This window comes from Cervus elaphus, chromosome 11 (genome assembly GCF_910594005.1).
Source record: "Cervus elaphus chromosome 11, mCerEla1.1, whole genome shotgun sequence".
In the NCBI taxonomy this organism is placed as follows: Eukaryota; Metazoa; Chordata; class Mammalia; order Artiodactyla; family Cervidae; genus Cervus; species Cervus elaphus.
Window position 1 is genome coordinate 67,834,063 of NC_057825.1, and position 23,748 is coordinate 67,857,810.

The window sequence follows — 23,748 nt, forward strand, 5'->3', positions numbered from 1 at the left end:
ACACCCTCTCCAGCATTTATTGCTTGTAGACTTTTGGATAGCAGCCATTCTGACTGGCGTGTAATGGTACCTCATTGAGGTTTTGATTTGCATTTCTCTGATAATGAGTGATGTTGAGCATCTTTTCATGTGTTTGTTAGCCATCTGTATGTCTTCTTTGGAGAAATGTCTGTTTAGTTCTTTGGCCCATTTTTTGATTGGGTCATTTATTTTTCTGGCATTGAGCTGTAGGAGTTGCTTGTATATTTTTGAGATTAATCCTTTGTCTGTTTCTTCATTTGCTGTTATTTTCTCCCATTCTGAAGGCTGTCTTTTCACCTTGCTTATAGTTTCCTTTGTTGTGCAAAAACTTTTAAGTTTAATTAGGCAGTATTTTTATAATAAGAGTTTTGTGTTTTTGTTGTTGTTTTGGTCTACCATTAGTTTTTCCCATAACTTTCTTCCCCCTCTTTGGTGTCTTTAATAGATGTGTGTTTGTTGCTTTGTGATACTTCTCTGGAAATGTGAGTTTTTGCTCAGGTTTCACCTTTGTTTCAGGAGATTTTTCATAGGACGGAACTTGAGCCACATTCTACACTGGCTAAAATTTCTTTTGACTCATGGTTTTTGGAGAAGGCACTGGCAACCCACTCCAGTACTCTTGCCTGGAAAATCCCATGGACGGAGGAGCTTGGTAGGCTGCAGTCCATGGGGTCGCAAAGAGTCGGACACAACTGAGCAACTTTGCTTTCACTTTTCACTTTTATACTTTGGAGAAGGAAATGGCAACCCACTCCATTCTTGCCTGGAGAATGCCAGGGACAGGGGAGCCTAGTGGGCTGCTGTCTTGGAGTCGCACAGAGTTGGACACAACTGATGCCACTTAGCAGCAGCAGCATGGTTTTTGGGTGTGAATTCATTTGTTGTTCAGTTCCTCAGTTATGTTTGACTCTTTGTGATCCCATGGACTATAGTATACCACGCTTTCCTGTCCTTCACTATCTCCCAGAGTTTGCTCAGACTCATGTTCATTGAGTCAATGATACCATCCATTCTTCTCATCTTCTTTTGTCCCCTTCTCCTACTGCCCTCAGTGCCTTCCCAAAAGCATCATGATCATTTTAGAAAAGGCAGAAGAACCAGAGATCAAATTGCCAACATTCGTTGGAGCATCGAAAAAGCTAGAGAGTTCCAGAAAAACATGTATTTCTGCTTTATTGACTACGCCAGTGCCTTTGACTATGTGGATCATGACAAACTGTGGATAATTCTTAAAGAGATGGGAATACCAGACCACCTGACCTGCCTCTTGGGAAACCTGTATGCAGATCAGAAAGCAGCAGTTAGAACTTGACATGGAACAACAGACTGGTTCCAAACTGGGAAAGGAGTATGTCAAGGCTGCATATTGTCACCTTGTTTATTTAACTTATATGCATAGTACATCATGAGAAACGCTGGGCTGGATGAAGCACAAGCTGGAATCAAGAATCCTTGGAGAAATATCAAGAACATCAGATATGCAGATGACACCACTCACAAAGAAGAACTAAATTAGCCTCATGATGAAGGAGGAGAGTGAAAAGTTGGCTTAAAACTCAACATTCAGAAAACTAAGATCATGGAATCTGGTCCCATCAATTCATGGCAAATAGATGGGAAAACAGTGGAAACAGTGACAGACTTTATTTTTTTGGGCTCCAAAATCACTGTAGATGGTGATTGCAACCATGAAATTAAAAGATGCTTCCTCCTTGGAAGAAAAGTTATGACCAACCTAGACAGCATGTTAAAAAGCAGAGACATTACTTTGCCAACAAAGGTCTGTCTAGTCAAAGCTATGGTTTTTCCAGTAGTCACGTATGGATGTGAGAGTTGGACCATAAAGCTGAGCACCAAAGAATTGATGCTTTTGAACTGTGGTGTTGGAGAAGACTCTTGAGAGTCCCTTGGACTGCAAGGAGAACCTACCAGTCCATCCGAAAGCAAATCAGTCCTGAATATTCATTGCAAGGACTAATGCTGAAGGTGAAACTCCAATATTTTGGCCACCTGATGCAAAGAGTTGACTCATTTGAAAAGACCCTGATGCTGGGAAAGATTGAAGGCAGGTGGAGAAGGGGACGGCAGAGAATGAGATGGTTAGATGGCATCACCGACTCAATGGACATGAGTTTGGGTAAACTCTGGAAGTTGGTGATGGACAGGGAGGCCTGGCATGCTGCAGTCCATGGGGTCGCAAAGAGTCGGACATGACTGACTGACTGAAGTGAAGTTAACTGAACTGAAATTTTCCAATGAGTGAATTCATTTAGCCATTATCTTTCACTGCTTAGGTGGTATAGGCAGCTGTGGGGTTTTTACAAGGCAGCTTCACTTCCGTGCTAGCCCAGACAGACTACTCCTGCAAGTGTAGCAGGTTTGTGTGATTCCTTATTGAGACCCAGCTCTTCTGACTTTGAGATTTCAACTCTGTACATAGGTGTTCTTCCTTCCAGTTCATGAATCTTATCCCTCTGCTGGACATTTATGTTTTGCCCCTCAGAGGGAGCCTCTGTCCCACCTCTGAGAAGTTTACTTTGGGGCTGCTTGTGAGATGTGCAGTTGACACTTTCTCCCCTTCCTCCCACAAGTACCCATGATTAACCTCTGTTGTGTAGAAGGCTCCTACCTATTTTTGATCTGAAGTTTTAGTAGAATTTGTAGTTTTGCTAAAAATGGCAGAATGTGTTTTTATTTCTTATTTTCTTTGCTGATTTTGGATTAATTGCTCTGTAATGCTTTCTAAGAAGAGTAAGGGGAACTGCTTTATCCACAATATTAAAAGTGGAAGTCCGTATTTTTTAAAGTAAGACAAAAGTTCTTGATGTCAGTATTTTGTATAGTTTAATATTCTAGTATATGGTAGAAATAGACTTAAATGAGCCATTCCTCACCCCATCCTGCTCATACAATGCAATCTCTGTTCTCTTTAGATACCATAGAGCGGTGCTACTCAAAAATGTCAGTCTGTTGATAAGGGGCTTGAGCCATAATGTAAATCAGTGATTTACATTTGTACAGACTTCCTTCATCAAAACAGTTTTCTTTCAAGAAAAATGTCAGCTGAACTAAACAGTATGTTTTAAGGACATAATTGATTTACGTTCTAGTAAAATTTCTCATTTTGTTGCGGACTGATAACAGTTGGCAGATCAAGAGGCTGTGAACAGTATTGAGTAGCACTGTTGAACAGTATGGATGTGTGGCTGTCAGATGGAATCATCACATAGTTCATGCAGTTGTTCCTTTATTTATGATGATTATTGCCACTGGCCGACTAATTGTGTAATGAACATCACTGCTTAGCATGGCTGAAATAAAAGTGTTGCTTCTCTGTAATTAGGAGTCCTTGGGATGAGGGATGTTTTGCATATACTTTTCCTTTGCTAGGGACTCCTCAGTATAGTGATTTATTTCTCTAAGCCATACTGTGGAGATCATGCAGAGGTGGCTCCTGTAAGGAGGATACTGCTTTATGAGTATTTCAAGAACGTGAATGGGATGATTATAAAGGGTTGTAGAATTCACTGATATAATTCTAGATGAATATGTAAATTTAAAGATGTGCTATATAAATTAAATGTTTCTCTCAGCTCTGTTGGTCGGGAGACATGTGGAGAAATAATAAAATAGTGGAATTTTAGTTTTTTGTCTCCTAAGACTTCCATGTGATTGAAAGATGTGCTTTTCTGGATATGGTCTCTGTTGTCTACTTGCCCATTTGGCTTCTCTGTATCAGAAATAGAGACATAAAATTTGATTGGGGTACTTTTCATAAGCTTTGTTATTAATATATTCCTAACATAATAAACTTTGCAGAAGGCAGTGGCAACCCACTCAAGTACTCTTGCCTGGAAAATCTCATGGACAGAGGAGCCTGGTAGGCTGCAGTCCATGGGGTCGCTAAGAGTCGGACAAGAGTCGGACACGACTGAGCGACTTCACTTTCACTTTTCACTTTCCTGCATTGGAGAAGGAAATGGCAGCCCACTCCAGTGTTCTTGCCTGGAGAATCCCAGGGCTGGTGGAGCCTGGTGGGCTGCCATCTATGGGGTCACGCAGAGTCGAACATGACTGAAGCGACTTAGCAGCAGCAACATAATAAACTTTGTGTGTGAGGTCATGGTTTTTCCCATCAGTATACATTTTTAAGATTGTTAGTTATTGGGAGACACCAGGTCCTTTAGAAGACGTGAACTTTTGATTATAACTTTAGAAAAAAAATTTCTAAGCAATAAAATACTACATTTTAGACTAAAGATTGGCTTCTCTTGTGGCTCAGCTGGTAAAGAATCCACCTGCAATGTGGAAGACCTGGGTTCGAACCCTGGGTTAGTTTTGCTTTTTAATTTTATGTCAGTTTAGTTGTTCTCCCTTATCTGTGGAGCATATGTTCTAAGATCACCAGTGGATGCTGGAAACCTCAGACTATACCAAACCATGTGTGTACTGTTTTTTCCTATAAATGTATACCTATGATAAACTTTAAATTAGGCCCAGTAAGAGATTAATGGGCTTCCCTGGTGGCTTAGCTGGTAAAGAATCCACCTGCAATGTGGGAGACCTAGGTTCAATCCCTTGGGTTGGGAAGATCCCCTGCAGAAGGAAACAGTACCCACTTCAGTTTTCTGGCCTGGAGAATTCCATGGACTATAGTCCATGGGGTCTCAAAGAAGTTGGACAGGGCTGAGCGACTTTCCCTTTCACTTCTCAGATTAAAGATTCATGGCCAAGACATGTTATAGAAATAAATTTGAATATATAGGGAAAGTGCTTGCAAGTATGTATATATCTTTAATGGGAAAGTCTTACTTTATAACTATTCTGATTATAAAATTTATTTATTTTTTTGCTTCTCCAACTTTATTTTTTATATTTGCATTTAATTTTTTTTAACACCGCAAATATTTTGTATTGGAGTATAGCCGATTAACAATGTTGTGATAGTTTGGTGAACGCTGAAGGGACTCAGCCATACGTATACATGTATCCATTCTCCCTCAAACCCCCACCCCCACCCAGACTGGCACATAACATTGAGCAGAGTTCCATGTGCTATACAATAAGGTTTTGTTAGTTATCCCATTCTGATTATAAAATTCAATTATGAGATAAATACCTGTGGGTAGTCCAACTTACCCAGTGACATTTTTGAAATAATTTTCCATCTTTGCCAGTCACTTTATTAAAGTGAAAGTTTGAAACTAACATGTGTCATCAGTGGAGTTAGTATAGTACTTTGCTGTCCTAGGAATAGGTAATCTTAGAAAAACATAAAATCTGAGGTTATAGAATTCATAGGATGAATTCACAGCAGTGGAAAAAAATTTATTTTTCATTGCAGTCTAGATTCTGTTCTAGTGCCACCAGATGTCAGTGTAACCACAGGACGAGAGAAATACACAGTAGATAAAATTGTTGCAAATATTCTTTTTTGCTTTGTGAAAGAGATAAGGAAAAGGTTTACTCAGATAAGCAATGGAAATTATTTTAATGTTGAATTGTTTAGAAAAATGAAGTGCATAATGGAGAATAGATCCAGAACTTTAGAGTGTAGATGCAGTTAAAATTTCACGTATAAATCGAATGTACTAATATATAGGTAATCTCTGACCCCTCAAAAATCACCAACCTGTTGCTATAAGTGGAGGAGATGGACAGCCTGTGGTTAAACTGTTCTATACTGCCTTACTGATCATGATATTTCTCAGTAGAATTGTGGTCAAAATCTGAGCCTCAAGATGAAAGAGTATATTCTAGCTTATAGATGTAAAACTCAACTCACTACGATTTTTGTGTTTGGTACAGAATTTGTCTACAGGAATTCCTTAGAACACAGTGCCACTTTAGGCATTTTTCCAAAAGAGCATTCAGTAGGATAATCACATTTTTAAAAGTCCTTCCTTTAGAAATTTATTCCTTAATGAATGCTGCATTAAATAATGATCATTGCTTGCTATTTTTAGTTCGAGTTTCTTATTCCTAGATTTATTACTTACATTTTGTGTAGCTCTTTATTTCTTACCCTGTTTCTCCCAGATGAGGATACTGTGTTGAGTCCACGTGTTCATGACTCTGTGTGGGCCTCTGATGGCACACGGTGTACTCCATGCTGCAACTGAGTTTTGATTTTGGTTAGAAGTTTTATGTGCGACTGCTTCCATTTCGTTGATTTCTTCTTTTCAGTAATATTTGATATCCAGGTTATGTTATCCCAGATTACTTCTTTTTCCCTGTTAAACATAGGAAATGGAAAAACTGTGTTTCTTCAACAGTGTAAATGTCTCCCTAGAAATTATTGCAGAAATGATGTTCTCATATCCTTTTTGCTTTCTTAGACTTCAGTTTGTACAGGTTTCTTCAGCACAGTAGTCTGACCTGTTGTGGGAGGAGCAGTGTCCCTGTCCTCAGAGCTTCTGGTTTTTCTTTTCTGCTGTCTCAGCTAGAGTCTTATAGACAAAATCTGTTTGGATTGAAGAAAGGAAAGCCTTTCTCCCCTCTCTCTGTGTACCCCAGACACTCTGAGCACTGTCTTAGAAATGAGTTGTTTTATTTCATCTTTATTCTTTATCCTTGAACTCTGGTCCCTGTTGGATGCCAGTGTAATATCAGATCCTGTGATTCTACTTTCTTTTTCTCTTTGAGAATCCACAGTACTTTTCCAGGTTCCAGAATTACTCATTTCCTTTCTATCCTTGAACACCTGTCTCAAACCACAGGAACCACAACTAATGGCCTGGCTCCCTATCCTCTTTGCCAGGCATGTATCTTGGAGGTAGATATGCCTAGTATTCTAGGTTAAATTCCAGTTCAGTTAAATTCTAAACTCTAGACCAAAGCTGTCTGGTGGTACTTGAAAGTGTCCTAAATTTGTACTGTCCAATCACTGGCCTAGTGTGGATCTTGAACACATTCCATGAGGCTAGTTTGATTGAGGTACTCAAATTTTCATTTAATTTAGTTAATCAATCAGATTTAAGTAGCCATGTATGGTTGCTGGCTTCTGCATTGGAGAGTGCAGCTCTTTGTATATCCTTAAATGAGCTATAGTCCTCTTCTGTCTTTGAAATGTTGGTCCTCTTTGCCATAACGTGTAGAACTAGGTGGGTCCCATGTAGAGAGGTGAGGGGACAAAGAGAACACCAACTTATCCTGTCAACTTTGCTTATCAGTGGGATGGTAGAAACTGCAACTGAATTTCCCTTATTATGCTTAGTTGATTAGGTGATTATCTGACTTACGCTCCAAACCATCTAAAACGAAGTGTCTTTAGGTCTGTGAAAACTTTGACAGGAAGTGGAAGGACAAAAAAAAGCATAAAGGTTCTGTGTTAATAAGCATCTGCCTACCTGTAGACCCAGCTCTGTTTTTTGGAAGAGTGAAAAATTGGGCAAGTGAATGACTGTTCATAGAGGAGGTGACCATGGAAAGAAAGAGGATTATGGGCTTTGAATTGCTTTTTTGAATGGGAAATGGTGTGTATGTTTGTAAAACAGATCAGTTATGGCTGTGGAGGAGGAAAGTTAAACATAAGCATTTATTAAACTAAAAAAGCTGATTTGTGGTGATTATCATGGAGGAAGTAATTTGGGCAGTAAATTGGGGAAACCTGAGAGTCTGCACTCTCATTTTGGAGGGGGCCTGAACATGCAGTTCTTGAGTGCTGGTGACGGTTGTTACAGTTAATTGGGTTGTTGGTCAGAAGGATTGATTCTGCAAAGGGGACAGACTAACTTTAGGGTACATAGAATGATGGTGACCAGTAAGAGAAGTTTAATCAGAGGTCTGTATAATAGAGGTAATTTTAATTATGGCCTAATTCCTCATGATTGAAAAACTAATAACCTTCTGAGTATCCTGTTTGTAGAGTTTGTTAGGAAGAGAAGTTGACCAGTAGTTTATCAGGAAGGGGGGGATAAGGGGACTGAGGGAGGGAAAGAAGGAACATTTATTGAGCACTTCCTATATTTACTTATATTAATTATTTAATCAAAATAAAAACCCATAGGTAAGTAGATTATTCCTATTTAATAAGTGTGAATGAAGGAATAACTTGCTCATAGCTGGACAGAGTGCCTGATTACACAGTCTGTGTTCTTTCCATTAGAGCTAGGACACCATTATGATCCTAAATTATAATTCAGATATGTTTGAGACATCTGAGCATTTGTGTGAGCATGAACCAATAGATGGCAAATTTGGGGGTAGAATTAATGGTTTTCAAGTGGAGATTTTTATTTGCGTGACTGGGAGGTAGGGGGCGTTTGGGGAGACATGGTTAGAAGAACAGCCTGGAATTCATATTTGAGCCCTGTAGTGAGAGGAGCTGAAGGCAGAAGGTGAAGGATCTGTTTCTGTGAGCGCCTCTGAGAGGCACAGGGTTATTAGTGGCCCTACTCTGTAGGAGGCTTAGGGACAGAGCATGTTGAAGGTTAGGGTACAGGGCATCTTCTCCATGGCTGCTCAGATATATAGCATGTTGCCTGTACAGTGGGACTGCAGGGAAACCAGCAGTACTTCGGCATCTTGCATATTGAGAATTGGGAGATAAGCCTATGGCCTGGATGACATTCTCATTGATACTCTGGTAGTTATAAACTTCAAATGGCCTATACAACTGTGAACCATCAGGAAGGTGTCTCCGAGCAGAAGATGACAGGTTTAGGAGACGAGAAGTCTTTGTTGGGATAGAATTTGTTAGGTAATGCAGCTTCCATATTATGCAGGTGGGGCCATGAGCTGGTGAAAAATACTAAAAACTTTTATTGTGAAGCATTTAAAATGTATTTGAAAAGAGAACATAATATAGTGAACTCCTTTGTACCATCAGCCAGTTATAGCTGTTATCAACTTATTTCTTCTGTAACCCCAATGTCAGGATTTGAAATTTTAGTTTACAGTTAACATGACTTGACTTGTACCCAAGTTAATGAGTCCCAAAGGAACTCAGAACAAAGACAATGTTATATTTTGTTGATTTATTCATATCTTGACAACTTTCAAAGAGAATTTGAGGTAACTGATGATTAAGGTAAGAGTAAAAATTACACATCTACCAGAATGGCTGAAAAAGAAAAGATTGAAAATGCCAAGTGTTTATGAAGATGTGGAGCAACTGGAAGATAGATTGTTGGTGGGAGTGTGGGTTTGTTTTAGCCACTTTGAGAAACTGTTTTGAAGAATTTACTAAAGCTAAATATGTACATATCTTTTGTCCCAACAATTCCGTCCTTAGGAATATATCCAAAAGTAATGTTTATCAGTGTTCACTCAAAGTGACATGTACTAGAATATTTTTATTGTTGCACACTCTTTAACAGCCCAGACAGAAAGCTATCCAAATAGCATCTACCAGCAATAGAATGGGTAAATAAATTGTGTTCTGTTTATACAATGAAATGGTATACAGCAACAAAAAGGAGTGATTGGCAACTGGAGGCAGTAATATTGACAAATCTTATAAATATAATGTTGAACCAGAGAAGCTAGATGTAATAGAGTTCAAATCTTCCTCAACTTAGGAAAGGGTTACATCCCAGTAAACCCACTGTAAGCTGAAAATGTTGTAAGTTAAAAAATACAGTGTTTTAAAAAAAACAATAGACTGGTTCCAAATAGGAAAAGGAGTATGTCAAGGCTGTATATTGTCACCCTGCTTATTTAACTTATATGCAGAGTACATCATGAGAAACACTGGGCTAGATGAAGTACAAGCTGGAATCAAGATTGCTGGGAGAAATATCAATAACCTCAGATATGCAGATGACACCACCCTTATGGCAGAAAGTGAAGAAGAACTAAAGAGCCTCTTGATGAAAGTGAAAGAGAAGAGTGAAAAAGTTGACTTAAAGCTCAACATTCAGAAAACTAAGATCATGGCATCCAGTCCCATCACTTCATGACAAGTGATGGGGAAACAGTGGAAACAGTGACAGACTTTATTTTTTGGGGCTCCAAAATCACTGCAGATGGTGATTGTAGCCATGAAATTAAAAGACGCTTACTCCTTGGAAGGAAAGTTATGACCAACCTAGACAGCATATTAAAAAGCAGAGATATTATTTTGTCAACAAAGGTCTGTCTAGTCAAGACTATGGTTTTTCCTGTAGTGATGTATTGATGTGAGAGTTGGACTATAAAGAAAGCTGAGTGCTGAAGAATTGATGCTTTTGAACTGTAATGTTGGAGAAGATTCTTGAGAGCCCCTTGAACTGCAAGGAGATCCAATCAATCAGTCTATCCGAAAGGAGATCAGTCCTGGGTGTTCATTGGAAGGACTGATGTTGAAGCTGAAGCTCCAATACTTTAGCCACCTGATGTGAAGAGCTGACTCATTTGAAAAGACTGACCCTGATGCCGGGAAAGATTGAAGGCAGGAGGAGAAGGGGACAACAGAGGATGAGATGGTTAGATGGCATCACCAACTCAATGGACTTGGCTTTGGGTAAACTCTGGGAGTTGGTGATGGACAGGGAGGCCTGGTGTGTTGCAGTCTGTGGGGTCGCAAAGAGTCGGACACGACTGAGCAACTGAACTGAACTGAAGAGCCCTGGAAAAAAATTAAACTATTATTATAGCTAAGTTGATTTAAGTGGCTTGTTGTTTGCACCCCCCTTTTATAATCATTTAAATTCTTCCACAGAGCTGTCAAGTATGTTTATATAATCATCCTTAACTTACATATAATGTGAAGTCTTAAGTGTAGTGACTACTTCCAAAACACTGGTTTGCTGATTTTCTGGGATCTATAATTCAGTATGGCTTTTGTTGTTTTTAAAATCAAATTTTGGAAAATTTCAGGCATTATTTCTTCATATATATTTTTTTGCTGCCCGATTCTTATTCTGTTTTCCTTCTGGGACTCCAGCTAATGTATGGTTCACTGTTTGATGTTGTCCACAGGTCCCTGATACACAGTTGATTTTCCTTTAGTGTTTTTTTTCCTCTCTCAGTTCTTTAGATTGGATCATTTATATTAATGTCTTCAAGATCATCAACTCTTCTATTATCTCTGATCTTTTAAGCACATCCATTTCTCTTTTCAGTTCTAGAATTTCCATTTGGTGCTGGTTCTTTTTTTTTTTTAAGTTTTTTTTCCTCTGCTCAGATTCTCTTTCTAGGTTGTCTGTATACCATAGATATTAACATATATTTATAGTAGCTGCTTTAGTTAATCTGTTAAATCCAAAATCTTGGCCGTCTTGGGGTTAGTTTCTCCTTACTACTTTCTGACTTGTATACTGGACATTGTGGATAGTATTTCATAGAGACTTGAATTTTGTTATCCTCTGAGAAATAATGATTTTTTTTTCTTTTTTTAAATAATAGATTATTTACTGGCTTATTACCTGAAATATGTTTAGGTTTGGTTTTGTGCTGTGTTGAGATCGTATTTCCCAGGTCTAACTCCCCAGGAGGACTCAACTCACATCCTCTGCCTCCATCCTGATCAGAGCTTATTTTAGGCTTTGTAGAGAAGGTCTAGAGTAGTCCTTAGTCTTAGATGTGGTCTTTATTCCGAGGGCTCTGCCTTAGATTTCTTAGATAGATGCCCAGAGTGTTAATGAGGTATTGAAGTAGCAAGCCATGTGGTTTCACCACCCTGACTGGGCCAGAACTCCTAGGAGTTCCGTTGCCCTTCAGCACTGTTTGTCTTCTGGTTGTCTGTTCCATTCTTAACTCTTTAGCAGTTCTCTGGTAAGATTCCTCTTCCTTGTACACGTGTAACCCAGACCTCAAGCAAAGATTCTCAGCAGACTTCCACAGTGGGACCTCACCTCTGCACAGTTCTCTTTTCTCTTGAGCTTTGCCCCACCGATTTCAGTTGCTTAAACTGATCTGTTCCTCAGCTCGCGGACCGCTGTGCTCCGCTGGGCTGTTTCCTCTTCTTGCAGTATTCTTTCTTCCACCTTACTCTTGTTGTGCCTGGACTTTAGCTCACTGCCCCATAGTCCAGAAATGTCCCCAGGCAGATAGCTGGGGTCATCATGGGTCTCACCTCATGTATTTCCTTTCCTTTCTTTAGGAATCATAGTCTTTTGCCTTGGTTTAATACTAGAAAAAGTTGCTCTCTATTTTCTACTGTTACAATGGCTAGTTTAGTGCACAGTTATAGTGTTGTATCAAGAAATACAATTCTGAAACCTGTTCTGTTTGGAGAAGAATGAATTCTTAAGAAGAGAAAAATCTCATTTTATTTTAGATATTTATTTTTCATTCACCTAGTCAATGCTTATTTGTTGTCCGTCTTCTGTCTCTGATTGGCCCTGAGCACATAAGGGGAAGGGGACCCAGTTTCTCTCCTCAAGAAGTGTAGTTTCCTTACAATAAGGAGGAACAAATATTAAGTTCAAGTTTGGGTATTTTTTTAAATTAACTTTTATTGAAGCATAGTACACTTGGTCATAGAATGGTTACCACTGCCCCTTCAGTTTGTTAACTTGTTATATAAGGATGAAGAAGTTACTCAGTTCTTCCAAAGGAGAAGCTTTGAAGGTAGTGTTACCAGCCAGGGTTCTTGGCCTCCTTAACCAATAGAAATTGATCAGAGGCCAGACTAGAAATTCAGGCAAGGCTTTATTGGAGCCCCTGCTACAGCAGTGGGAGTGAGAACAAACGAGGGTTCCCTTGCTCATTCCCTGAGTGGGGGCACGCTTGTTCCTTATGTGGAGTGAGGGTAGGAGTCTGACCAGTTTGGGCCAGAGGAGTGGCTTCGGTGCTTGCCTACGTCTTGTGTGGTGTTGTGTGCAGGGGGCCTGCGCAGTACCCTGCTTTTGCCCCCGACCCCCTTTTGCTCTAGGCTCTTCAGAAGTGTCATTTGGGTTTTTTAGTCTCTTTTGTCTAGAATTTGCCCCATCTATGCATGCATACAGTTATTTTTAGTACCATACAATTTCTTGCTATTTTGTTGCTTGAGGAGATGTTTGTCCAGGTGCAAGCGTGGTAGCAGGTCTCAGGTCTCAGCCTGTCTCTAGGGTGTAAGCTCTAAATACACTTTTCTAAACCACTATTTCTTATTTATCACCCATTAATCAGCCAGTTGCTTTTTTTTGGAAATAATTAGCAAAAGCTGTAAAAATGCTATTTTGCCACAGAAATTTTTTCACTAGACATGCAGAAATCACATATCTTAGTGTCTTTATGATACTAAAATTTTTCTCTCTGACTTCTGTACTGTATTTAATAATCAAATTTTTTTTGACTTTCATTTTTAGAAGGTCAGCCTAATTCATGGAAACAATCTTATTTTCACTCTGTTTCATATATCACCAATGACAACCTGATAATCTTCAACTCAGGGTCTTGACTGTAGAGTGATTTTTGCCAGCAGTCATTGATAATGATGTATGAATTGGATATGAAACAAATTTACTTCCTTTTCTGTCCTGACCTCCACCCCAAAATAGGTTGATTTTAATTGATTATAGAAAAATAACTTAGCTTGAAAAACTGTCGTTCTTTGCCTGATAAAATGTCCTTGAATATTAACTTAGAAATAAGAGAAGTTAGATTAAACTACTTCAGTGATACTATCTGAACCAAGGTGTTTGAATATCTGAAACCTTCCAGTATAAGAGGATTCTTGATTAAAGAACTTCTTACAATCCTTATGAGGGAAATTTAAGGATTTTATCTTCCCATTGTTTCATCTATATTACCATTTTTCAAGTGTGGTCCTTTGTCCGAATGTCTAGTGCCTTTTTAACTTTTGACTGAGACTTGTTGATTCTAATTTCCTGCCTCCTACAACGGTAGAAGATACAGAATAACTGTATGCTTGAAATGAAATTAAAAATCTTGTTTTTCAAAACTCCTTTCCCATCATCAAGCACAAAAATCAGAGCTTCCTATATACATCTCTGTTCCTTTTAGGTATTGATATTTCTTCACAGTTACAGTTCTGAAAAGTTAGTATAATAGCCTAATACCTACAGCATTCACAGTATACATAATTTGCTCATGGTGTATGTGTGTACTTATTTTGTTAATGTCTAACTATCTTCTGGCATTCTATTTTTTCATTAACTCCTCCAGAATTGCCCACCTTCATAACAAAATTTTGTGCAGATAATATTGTAGAAAGTTCAGCCCCACTGTTTGTTGTATCAAGTTAATAGCATTATACCTATGTCCATCCTCACTAAGTAGGGTTTATAAACTGTTATATGTGCATGATACTAGATTACACATATCCTGTGCTAATATTAAGTTAGATATGTGGAAAAAAGTAGCATAATGTAATTAGTAAAAGGGCACATAATTTTTAGGTCTCTATAGGCATGCAAACTCTTCCTTCAAATAATCTATTGTAGTAGCAACTTGGGGGTCATTTGTTTCATTTACTGTAGTGAAATAATATGCATTTCTTTAACAATGCTCCTAAGTTTGTCTGGAGTCCCCGTTTAGTTCAAATAAGCAGGGTTCTACTAAATTTTCATTGGTTGATAAAAGAACATCATTTTAACAAAGATTGTTGTTTATTATGCTAAAAATATCTAAAGTAAAGACTTGCAGTATTATGCTTTCAGTTTGCTTGTCAGTTACTGTTGTCATTTGTGATGAAATGGTAATAGTAGCCAACGTTTCAATTCTTTTGAGACTGTTTCTCCAGACTGATGCTGTTTCTTCTTAACTGTTCATTCCATGCCCCTTCCAGTTGCATTTTTAACAAAATATAAACATATTGTCTCCATTATCAGAGAGAATAAATGTTTGCCTCTTGCTTCCATTTCCTCTGTATCTTTTAAGATACAGTTGAAAATAATTTTGTTTGTGTCCCAAAAGAGTATATATATTAATGGATTTGGGTTGAGGTAATTGTGATAAATGTTTTATCCTTAAACAAGGAGAACACATATGTTTTGATTTGTTGATAGGAATGGTCACAGTATTGTGAGTTCTGGGCTGAATAAATGATGGAAACATCACCAAAGTGCCCAGTTGTACAAACATGCCTTTTTACTGACGATAGTTTTTTTAACTGCTGTATTGCAGCTGTTGAAAATGGACAGATGGATGTGTTAAGGCTGCTGCTTCGACATGGAGCAAACGTTAATGGATCCCATTCTATGTGTGGGTGGAACGCCTTGCACCAGGCTACTTTTCAGGTAAGCTCTGCTTTATTATTTCATTTCCATGTAAATTGTGTGTTTTACCCTTTTAAAATGACAATTCTATACAGTCTTTGCTTCCTACTTGCCTGTGATTCATGGTGGTTAGTGCAGTACAGAAAGGCAGTCTAAATGGTAATGATCATTCTGAATAAGCCTGCTACTCTAGTAGTTCTAGCAACTTTGGGCTGCAGGGATTATGTAAGTTTTTCAAATGTTGATAGCGTAGTTAAGAGGCCATCAGAATATTTGGGATATATAAATTGATAGTGAGCAATGGTTTATTATATTTATAGCACTTTGTTTAGAAACTGTGATAATACCTTAGTGCTTGGGCTTGCAAACTAATTTTGTGGGATTTTTATAAGGATTCTAATTCCTAGAGATCATTGTTTTATCTGTTTATGTTTAATGGGCTAGCTTAAGGTACAGACTAATGATTAACACTTTCTTCCCATCGCCTAAAACACTTTTAAAAGAGAGTTTTCCTTTAGTGAGGATAAAAAGCATATACACACACAACAATAAAAAAAGAGATATCTTCTATTGTTGTTTTCTCTTATTTAAAATATGAATCTGTGCCTTAGGAAAATGCTGAGATCATAAAATTGCTTCTTAAAAAAGGAGCAAACAAGGAATGCCAGGATGACTTTGGAATCACACCTTTATTTGTGGCTGCTCAGTATGGCAAGCTAGAAAGCTTGCGCATACTTGTATCATCGGGTAAGACTCATCTGTTAGCCTTTGCACTGTTAAGATCACGAGTTTAATGTTGTATCCTCCTAGGAAGAGTAATTCTTGACTAGATATAAATCAGGTTCTGAAATTTATTGTCTTATGTTAGTGGTAAATAAGAGTACGTACAAGTTAATTTGTAAGCCTGGTTACTAAGTCCCTATTTAACTAACATAATACAGTGCACAACTACTAACTTACCTCAGCAGAACCTTAATGATCTATTGCTAAAGCAGGTTTATTGGCAAGTTGAATGATGGGGCTGTCCTTCATTATAGCGACCTGAACGGTTCCAACTTTCTCGGGTACATGACTAATATAGTCTTAATTAATCGTTTAGATAGCTTTTTTGTACATTAACCCTCTGACTTGTGTATTTTGGTTAATTGTGTGATATTTAAATGGGTTTATTTCAAAGCCTGCTTACACTATTATGTTAATAAATAGCAACATAAACCTGCTTAAAAGTTTTTCAGTGACAACCATTACATATTCAGCATTGTCAGAGAAGATGTTGTTGAGGTGGCATGCTTATTGCTGTGTGACATTTCTGTGACCAGAAACATTTGTTATATAAGGGCTTTTCAGTTCTTCTGACACCATTGCTGTGCGCAGTGCTAACCTGACAAAACACGGATAGTTAAGAGCAGATGGGAGACACCAGATTTGCCACCACACAATTTTTTTTTTTAATATCTAGGCTTTTCACATATCTTTTATAATATCTAAACTTTTAATAAATTACCAAAACAAAGTTTATTTAGAGCACATATTTTCTTATTTCTGCTTTCTCATTATAAACCTTGAAATACTCAAGTTGGCATAGTAAGCAAGAGAAACAAGCATTTGTTAAGTGTAAAATTAAGATACGTTACAAATATCAAGGAGTTGAGATAATCCCTAAAGTCATTTATTCGAGCATGTGTTTTGTTGTTGTATTAAGAATCCCAGACTCTTGAGCTGTTTAAGTGACGTGCCAGAGATGTATAATAGGAACTACTCACTGGCAGAATCGGGACTCGGACATAGGACTTTGATTTCTTATCTTCCTTCTTCTGTGCTGTACCTTCCCACGGACTGTCATGATGCATTTTATGACTTCCAGTCCCCAAAGTTCCAATTATTAGTGTGTAACTAATACTTAGAATGAAATAGGTTAAACTGCAGCTTAATGACTCTCTCCTCATGCTGAGCCTGTCTCCTGGAACATTAAGCACCTGTTTTTTGTTTTTTTTTCCTTTTCTCTGAATAGTTATGAACAGCAAGTTGAAAAGGTATATAGGTAGGTTAATAATGCAACTATACATGTTTCTAACTCTTTAAAATGACTTTCAGTGAATTCTTCCTCATTGCCCCAACTTTTTTACCTGAAATTTTACAGACTGGTTCCTTATTCTTATACATTAAAATTGTCAATCAAAACAAAACATTGCTTAAAAAAAGAAAGTTAAGTAGGTTTCTTTTCTGACTTAATCTTTCCTCAGCTACAGAGTTCATTTCTTTCTAATGCTGACAGTAGGTGAAGTGTCCACCTTGTACAAGTCAAGAAGGTTCTATGTATCTAGACGTGTTGAATATCCAGTTGGAATTTCTGACCATTCGTGACCGTTGGTGAATTCTGACTTACCATTTGTATTTTGCATTGTTCTTACCCATTTCAGGGCTTTGGTTTATTCAGGGTGTATTTATGAAACACGCTTTTAAATAAAAAATAGTCTTCCCCCTTGAGGATGATGATTTTTCCACTGAGGTGTATTCCAGAAATTTAAAAATTTTCATGGTCATGTATTAACACACACATACGTAGCACATTATTTGTCAGTGAGAAAAGTTGGAGGAAGTCTGCTATTTTCGAAACCTTCACAGAAATTGAGGTCACTAAACTTTTTCACATCTTTATACATTTGCATCTAAATAATTGATTAGATTTATGCTTGAAAATTCAGCTTAGAAACCCATTTAAATAGAGCTTTTTCCTTTTATTGTGGGCTCTGTTCATTATATACTGGACATGAAGAAAAGGGATATAATAGAGAGTATAGTCAACATTAGTTTAAAGTCATAGCCCCCGTTTATATCATATCTGCTGGAATTTTTTTCACCACTCTTAGCCTGAATCAATTAGTTGCATCTATAAGGTCTCATAATTTAGATTTTTTTTCTTATTCTTTCAGTAATGATCAGAAATGTTATCCATACTTGATGATTTGCATTTTTTTAAAAATGATTGCTTATTAGACCCTCAGAGTGTTTGTTGGAGGAAGGGTTGGAATGAAATGAATCCTTCATAGAGTAAAATTCATATTTTAGCTTAAAAATGAATTCCAAAATATTAATCTTTTTTTTCTTATTAACATAAAAGAAAAAAACAATTTAAATGATTACCAATAAGAAATTGAAAATTAATGTTTCAACAACAGTATCCATTAAGGAGGAAAATCTGTTGTACCCTTTTAAGACAGCTGCTTTGAATTGTTTGTTGATTATCTTTTTTAATTTTTGCATTAAAGAGGGTTATATGTTAAATGTTTTATTTTAGGTGCAAATGTCAATTGTCAAGCCTTGGACAAAGCTACTCCCTTGTTCATTGCTGCTCAAGAGGGCCACACAGAATGTGTGGAGCTTTTGCTCTCCAGTGGGGCAGATTCTGATCTTTACTGTAATGAGGACAATTGGCAGCTACCTATACATGCAGCTGCACAGATGGGCCATACAAAGTAAGTGTTAAAAATGAAAAGAAAAATGGTCTCATAATTGAGAGGTAGTAAGAAATTAGATCTTCTGGACCAGACCCTTTACCTCCAGACATAATCCTTGGTGTTCCCTTCTCTACTGATTTGCTCGATGATTAGGTCCACCCCCACATCTGTCTCCCATGCCATCCCCTGCAGTTCTTAGTCTTGCACTTTCTTAGAGTGAGGCAGAGTGGCCCAGGAGACCTTCTCAGGGTGTTAAGTCTTCCCTCTGACTTTCTTAAGCTACTCTTCCACTCCTTTCCAGTTTTATCCTAGACATCTTGAGGTACTGATCTGATGACTTTATTCAACTTACTTATGTTACCTCCCTGACACCAGAAAGGTTTTGGATTTGTGATCTCTGTTGGAGTTCTTTTTCGTGGGGTCTAGGCAGTCCGCCACATCTTGAACCCTTTGACTGGACTTCTCTTTGTCTGATTTCAAATTCAACCTGGTACTTTGTCCTGCATCTGTTACTCTTCTTCCCTAGCCAAAAATTCAAATGAAATTTTTGGAGAGAGAGAGACTTAAAGAAAGTTGAAACTCCCTTAAATTGGGAGTTCTAAGAATCTTAGAAATTATTAAACCTGGTTTTACCTTGAGAATATGGCAGCCTATCTTAATATAGATTGGTACCAAACAGTTTTTAAAAATATATATTTAAAGTTTTTAGAGTCTTAATACTGCAGTAGTAATTTTTTATAGCTATTGTTAGTATTATTTAATTTAAAAAGTAATAGTGAAGTGGTCTTTAATATTTAATATGTTTGTATAGTAGAAAAACAGATGCTGTAATTGTGTTATTATGCCACTAGGTATCATGGTATTTTACTGTTTTCTTAAAGATATTTGTAATCTTGTTTGTGCCTTGTTGAAGAGTTGGTCATGGACAGGAAGGCCTGGCATGCTGCAATCCATGGGGTTGCAAAGAGTTGGATGCGACTGAGCCACTGAACTGAACTGAAGAGTATAGTTTTTCCAACTCACTTAAAAATTTTTAACACATTTATTACATGTAGGAGACACTCGACAGGTTGTTTATTTTAGCAAAATACTTAGGTTTAAATATTTGATGTTTTTCTTAACTCTTGATATTTTATTTAATCATAAATCTACAGTTATACTCTGAGCTTTAAATTGATGTCAGAACCCTCTTGAGAATTTGCGCTGCTGCTGCTGCTAAGTTGCTTCAGTCATGTCTGACTCTGCGACCCCATAGATGGCAGCCCACCAGGCTCCCCCGTCCCTGGGATCCTCCAGGCGAGAACACTGGAGTGGGTTGCCATTTCCTTCTCCAGTGCATGAAAGTGAAAAGTGAAAGTGAAGTCGCTCAGTCATGTCTGACTCTTCGAGACCCCATGGACTGCAGCCTACCAGGCTCCTCCCTCCATGGGATTTTCCAGGCAAGAGTACTGGAGTGGGGTGCCATTGCCTTCTCCGGAATTTGTGCTTATTTGTTCTCAATTTTGAGAATTCTGTTGGTCACTGATGATTTTCTTTATAGTAAATATAGGTTCTCCTTAAATATTATTATCTTAGTCCTACTTTACCTAAGGAAAAGTGGCAAGGAGAAAGAATGTTATAAATATACTTTGGCATAGCTCTGCCTTCCTTTTCCCAGAAAGAGGAGAATTTCTGGCTTATATTATCCTTATAGTGTAGACCTCTCCAGCTGAGTGCTGGAGGTAAGTCTAAAAATAATCTAAGAACTTATATTTTAATGATTTTGTTTAGAACTTTCTCTAGTTAGCTGCTAGTCTTTTAAATAAATCTGCCATAACACATAAAAGAGCTCATCTTCTTTTCTGAGAATAGGATATTTTAGCAGAAATCCTGATTTCTTCCTGATGTAAATACTGTTCATTTCATGTCTCTCATCATCCTAAAAAATTCTTACTAATTAGAAAAGTAAAACTTGTGGCTGCTACTTTACAAAGGAAAATCATATATTGTCTTGATATAAGTTTGTATTTAGTGTAATGAAGTTTTGAATAATTAGATCATAAAAATCTCATATAAAATTTGAATTTTGGGGACTTGAGTAGTGGTGGTAATGTAAACAATTAGTAAAAAAAATAAAAAAGGACAATATGTTACCTATTTACTTTTATAGGAACATTATTTAGTTTTGTTTCAAGTATGTTTAAGGGCCTTTTTATTAAGCAACAGTAATACGCATTTTGGAGCATGTACCTTGTAATAATTTATTGTATATAAAAAGTACACTGAAGACAGACTTCTTAAATTCAATCAATGGGTGACTCAAAATATGTACTGTAGAAATGTCTACAGTTATGTACATACAGAAACATACTCCTGAACTTGTGTATTTGCAGAATCTTGGACTTGTTAATACCACTCACTGACCGGGTTTGTGACACTGAGCCAGACAAAGTGAGTCCCGTGTACTCAGCAGTGTTTGGAGGGCATGAGGAGTGCCTGGAAATGTTGCTCCAGTCTGGCTACAGCCCAGACGCCCAGATGTGCCTTGTCTTTGGATTCAGTTCTCCCTTGTGTATGGCTTTGCAAAAGAAGTACGTATATCTACTTTACTTTTATTCTTTTTGGCTGTATGGAGATGTGTTTCCAGATGACTCTTTTGTGATAAAATAGCATGTCTTTAGAGCTAACTTGGGAACTTAAAAACGGAAAAACAGACAAAAACAAAAGCCTCTATGATGTACTTTTGGTTGTTTGACTAATCAAACTGTAACAAAAACAAGGTGATAATGTCAGGTTTTTTTCCTTCTCTCTTTGAAGCTGGATGATATTTTTTGGTGTAGCAATTTCAGGAAATATATTTAATATATTAAAGTAAATGCAGGAATTCTCTGATATCTTTGATCTTCAAAACACTTCAAGAATTAAAACAAACTAAGTTTTACAGTGACTAAGGCCTGAGGATTTAATGTTTAACATGGTGACTATAACTGACAACATTGAATTATAGAATTGAAATTTGCTGAAAGTAGAACTTAAATGCTCTCTAAAAGATAATTACATAGGTGATGAATGTTTCTAGGATATATATGTGTATCAAATCACCACATTTTATACTTTAAATATCTTGCAATCTTGTTTGTCAATTATATCTCAGTAAAACTGAGATAAAAAGATAAAAAAGATTTTAAAATTTCTCAGGTATTGTATTGACTGTGTTTCAGGTTATCATTTAAAATTTATATTTATAAGACTTGTTATGAATCTAAAATAAAACTTTAGTTTTATAGATATTATAGCACTTTTAACGTATTTGGTATATAGCATTTATTTCTGTAGATCACACTAATTAAATTTAAAAATGTTAATATTTCTTTTGCTAATCTACCATGATCCTATGAGTAGAATAAATGAAGAATTATTGATAGATTATTGATTAGCTTCTGGCGAAACTAGACAAGATTTGTCTATCAGACTAGTAAGGTTTTAAAATAGAATAAATAAAAAAAAGGCTAGATGTAAGAGAAGCTATATTGAGTAAAATCTATGGTCCAGCCAATAATGAAATAAGTTGTGCAACTAGACACTGTTACTTTTAATGACGCAAAAGAGATTTGTGGGCTAATCTCAGATTTCATTGGCTTCCTGAATTCACCATTATGGATTGCTAGCTATGACTTAAAAATTTATCAAGAACTTATTTGCTGAGCTTTTTTATTCTCTACCATCTCTTAACATTTGCTGTGTAAAATAGTAGTTCATTTTTATTTGTTCTGAACTTAAGCTTCTAGGTATACACTGTACTCGGAGTATTGGAGTTGTGGTTAATCTGAGTATCTGGGATCCACTCTGCATAACTGATGATTTCATAGTTCACTATATAGTTTCTTTGATTTTATCTTTCTAAACAGGAGGCCTAGTTACTTTAGTTTGCCTCACTAGGGCTGTACTGTTGACTTTAGTTGATTCAGTTGTCATTATTTATATCTGTCTCCATTTTTTTTATTATTAGATCAGAATTGAATATTTTTTTATTTGATAAGAACATAATGGTTTTGTATAGTTGTATGTCTGTGTGTCCAGCATATCAGTAATCTGTTTTAGCTTTCATCTTACCTTTTGGAGGAATGATATTTTTGGTTCTTCTGTCATAGCAGCTTAGCTCATACGTCATCATCTTATAAGTGTAGTTTGAATTAAACATGTTAAACCACAGCAGTGCTCCTGTTAACACCAAAATACCTTAAAATGAATGTTTTTTTTCTGGCCTGAGGAATTGGATAGAATAGAACCCTCTGGGACAGGGTATGAGGGAAATCCTGGAGAAAGAAAGCTGGAGAAAAGGTTTTCTTAATTCTGTGTACAAACCTATATATGTCCAGAGCCCATCCAACCTTTGAATGCACAGGACAGAAATTACTGACAACAAGATTTGAACTATCACCCAAGTCTCAGGCCCGAGTGGCACATTTCATGGGGCCAGACTCAAAGCAGCATAGCAAAGGCTTGAGAACTGAATTCACATTGGAATAACTATCTATAGAGGTGAAAAAGAAATTATAGTCTAAACCTAACTAGGTTATATGCCTGCTAAAAAAACAAAAAAACACAATCAGTATTATGGTCAAAGAGTTATAGCAGGACCCAGGGCCCAGAGTCTACACACAGCATTACTATTCATAATATCCAGGATACAATCTAAAATTACTTGACAGAACCAGAAAAATATGACGAATTTTGGAGGGAAAAGACAATTAACATGTGTCAACCCTGAGATGATGTAGATATTGGAAATATCAAATAATTGTAAACAACTGTTTTAATGAGGTAAACACACTTGAAATAAATGGAAAGGTAGATATTTTCAGCTTTGAAGTAAAAATTAGAACCAAATGGACTTTTTAGTAAAAATTGAAAAGTGTAATATCTGAAATGAAAAGTTAGCTGTATGAGCTTAATGCTGCTGCTGCTAAGTCGCTTCAGTCGTGTCCGACTCTGTGCGACCCCCCATAGACGGCAGCCCACCAGGCTCCCCCGTCCCTGGGATTCTCCAGGCAAGAACACTGGAGTGGGTTGCCATTACCTTCTCCAATGTGTGAAAGTGAAGTTGCTCAGTCGTGTCCGACTCTTAGCGACCCCATGGACTGCAGCCTACCAGGCTCCTCTGTCCATGGGATTTTCCCGGCAAGAGTACTGGAGTGGGTTGC

At 37.2% G+C, this 23,748-nt stretch overlaps 1 protein-coding gene across 1 annotated transcript in view; it reads left to right on the plus strand.

Annotated features, from left to right (window-relative positions):
- The window catches only part of ASB3 (ankyrin repeat and SOCS box containing 3), a 119,049-nt gene that overhangs the window by 60,049 nt on the left and 35,252 nt on the right, over positions 1–23,748 (plus strand). The window contains exons 4-7 of the mRNA XM_043918018.1: positions 15,016–15,128; positions 15,719–15,854; positions 18,406–18,583; positions 20,938–21,135. Coding sequence (XP_043773953.1) covers positions 15,016–15,128; positions 15,719–15,854; positions 18,406–18,583; positions 20,938–21,135 — 625 coding nt within the window. The remainder of the gene's footprint in view (positions 1–15,015; positions 15,129–15,718; positions 15,855–18,405; positions 18,584–20,937; positions 21,136–23,748) is intronic.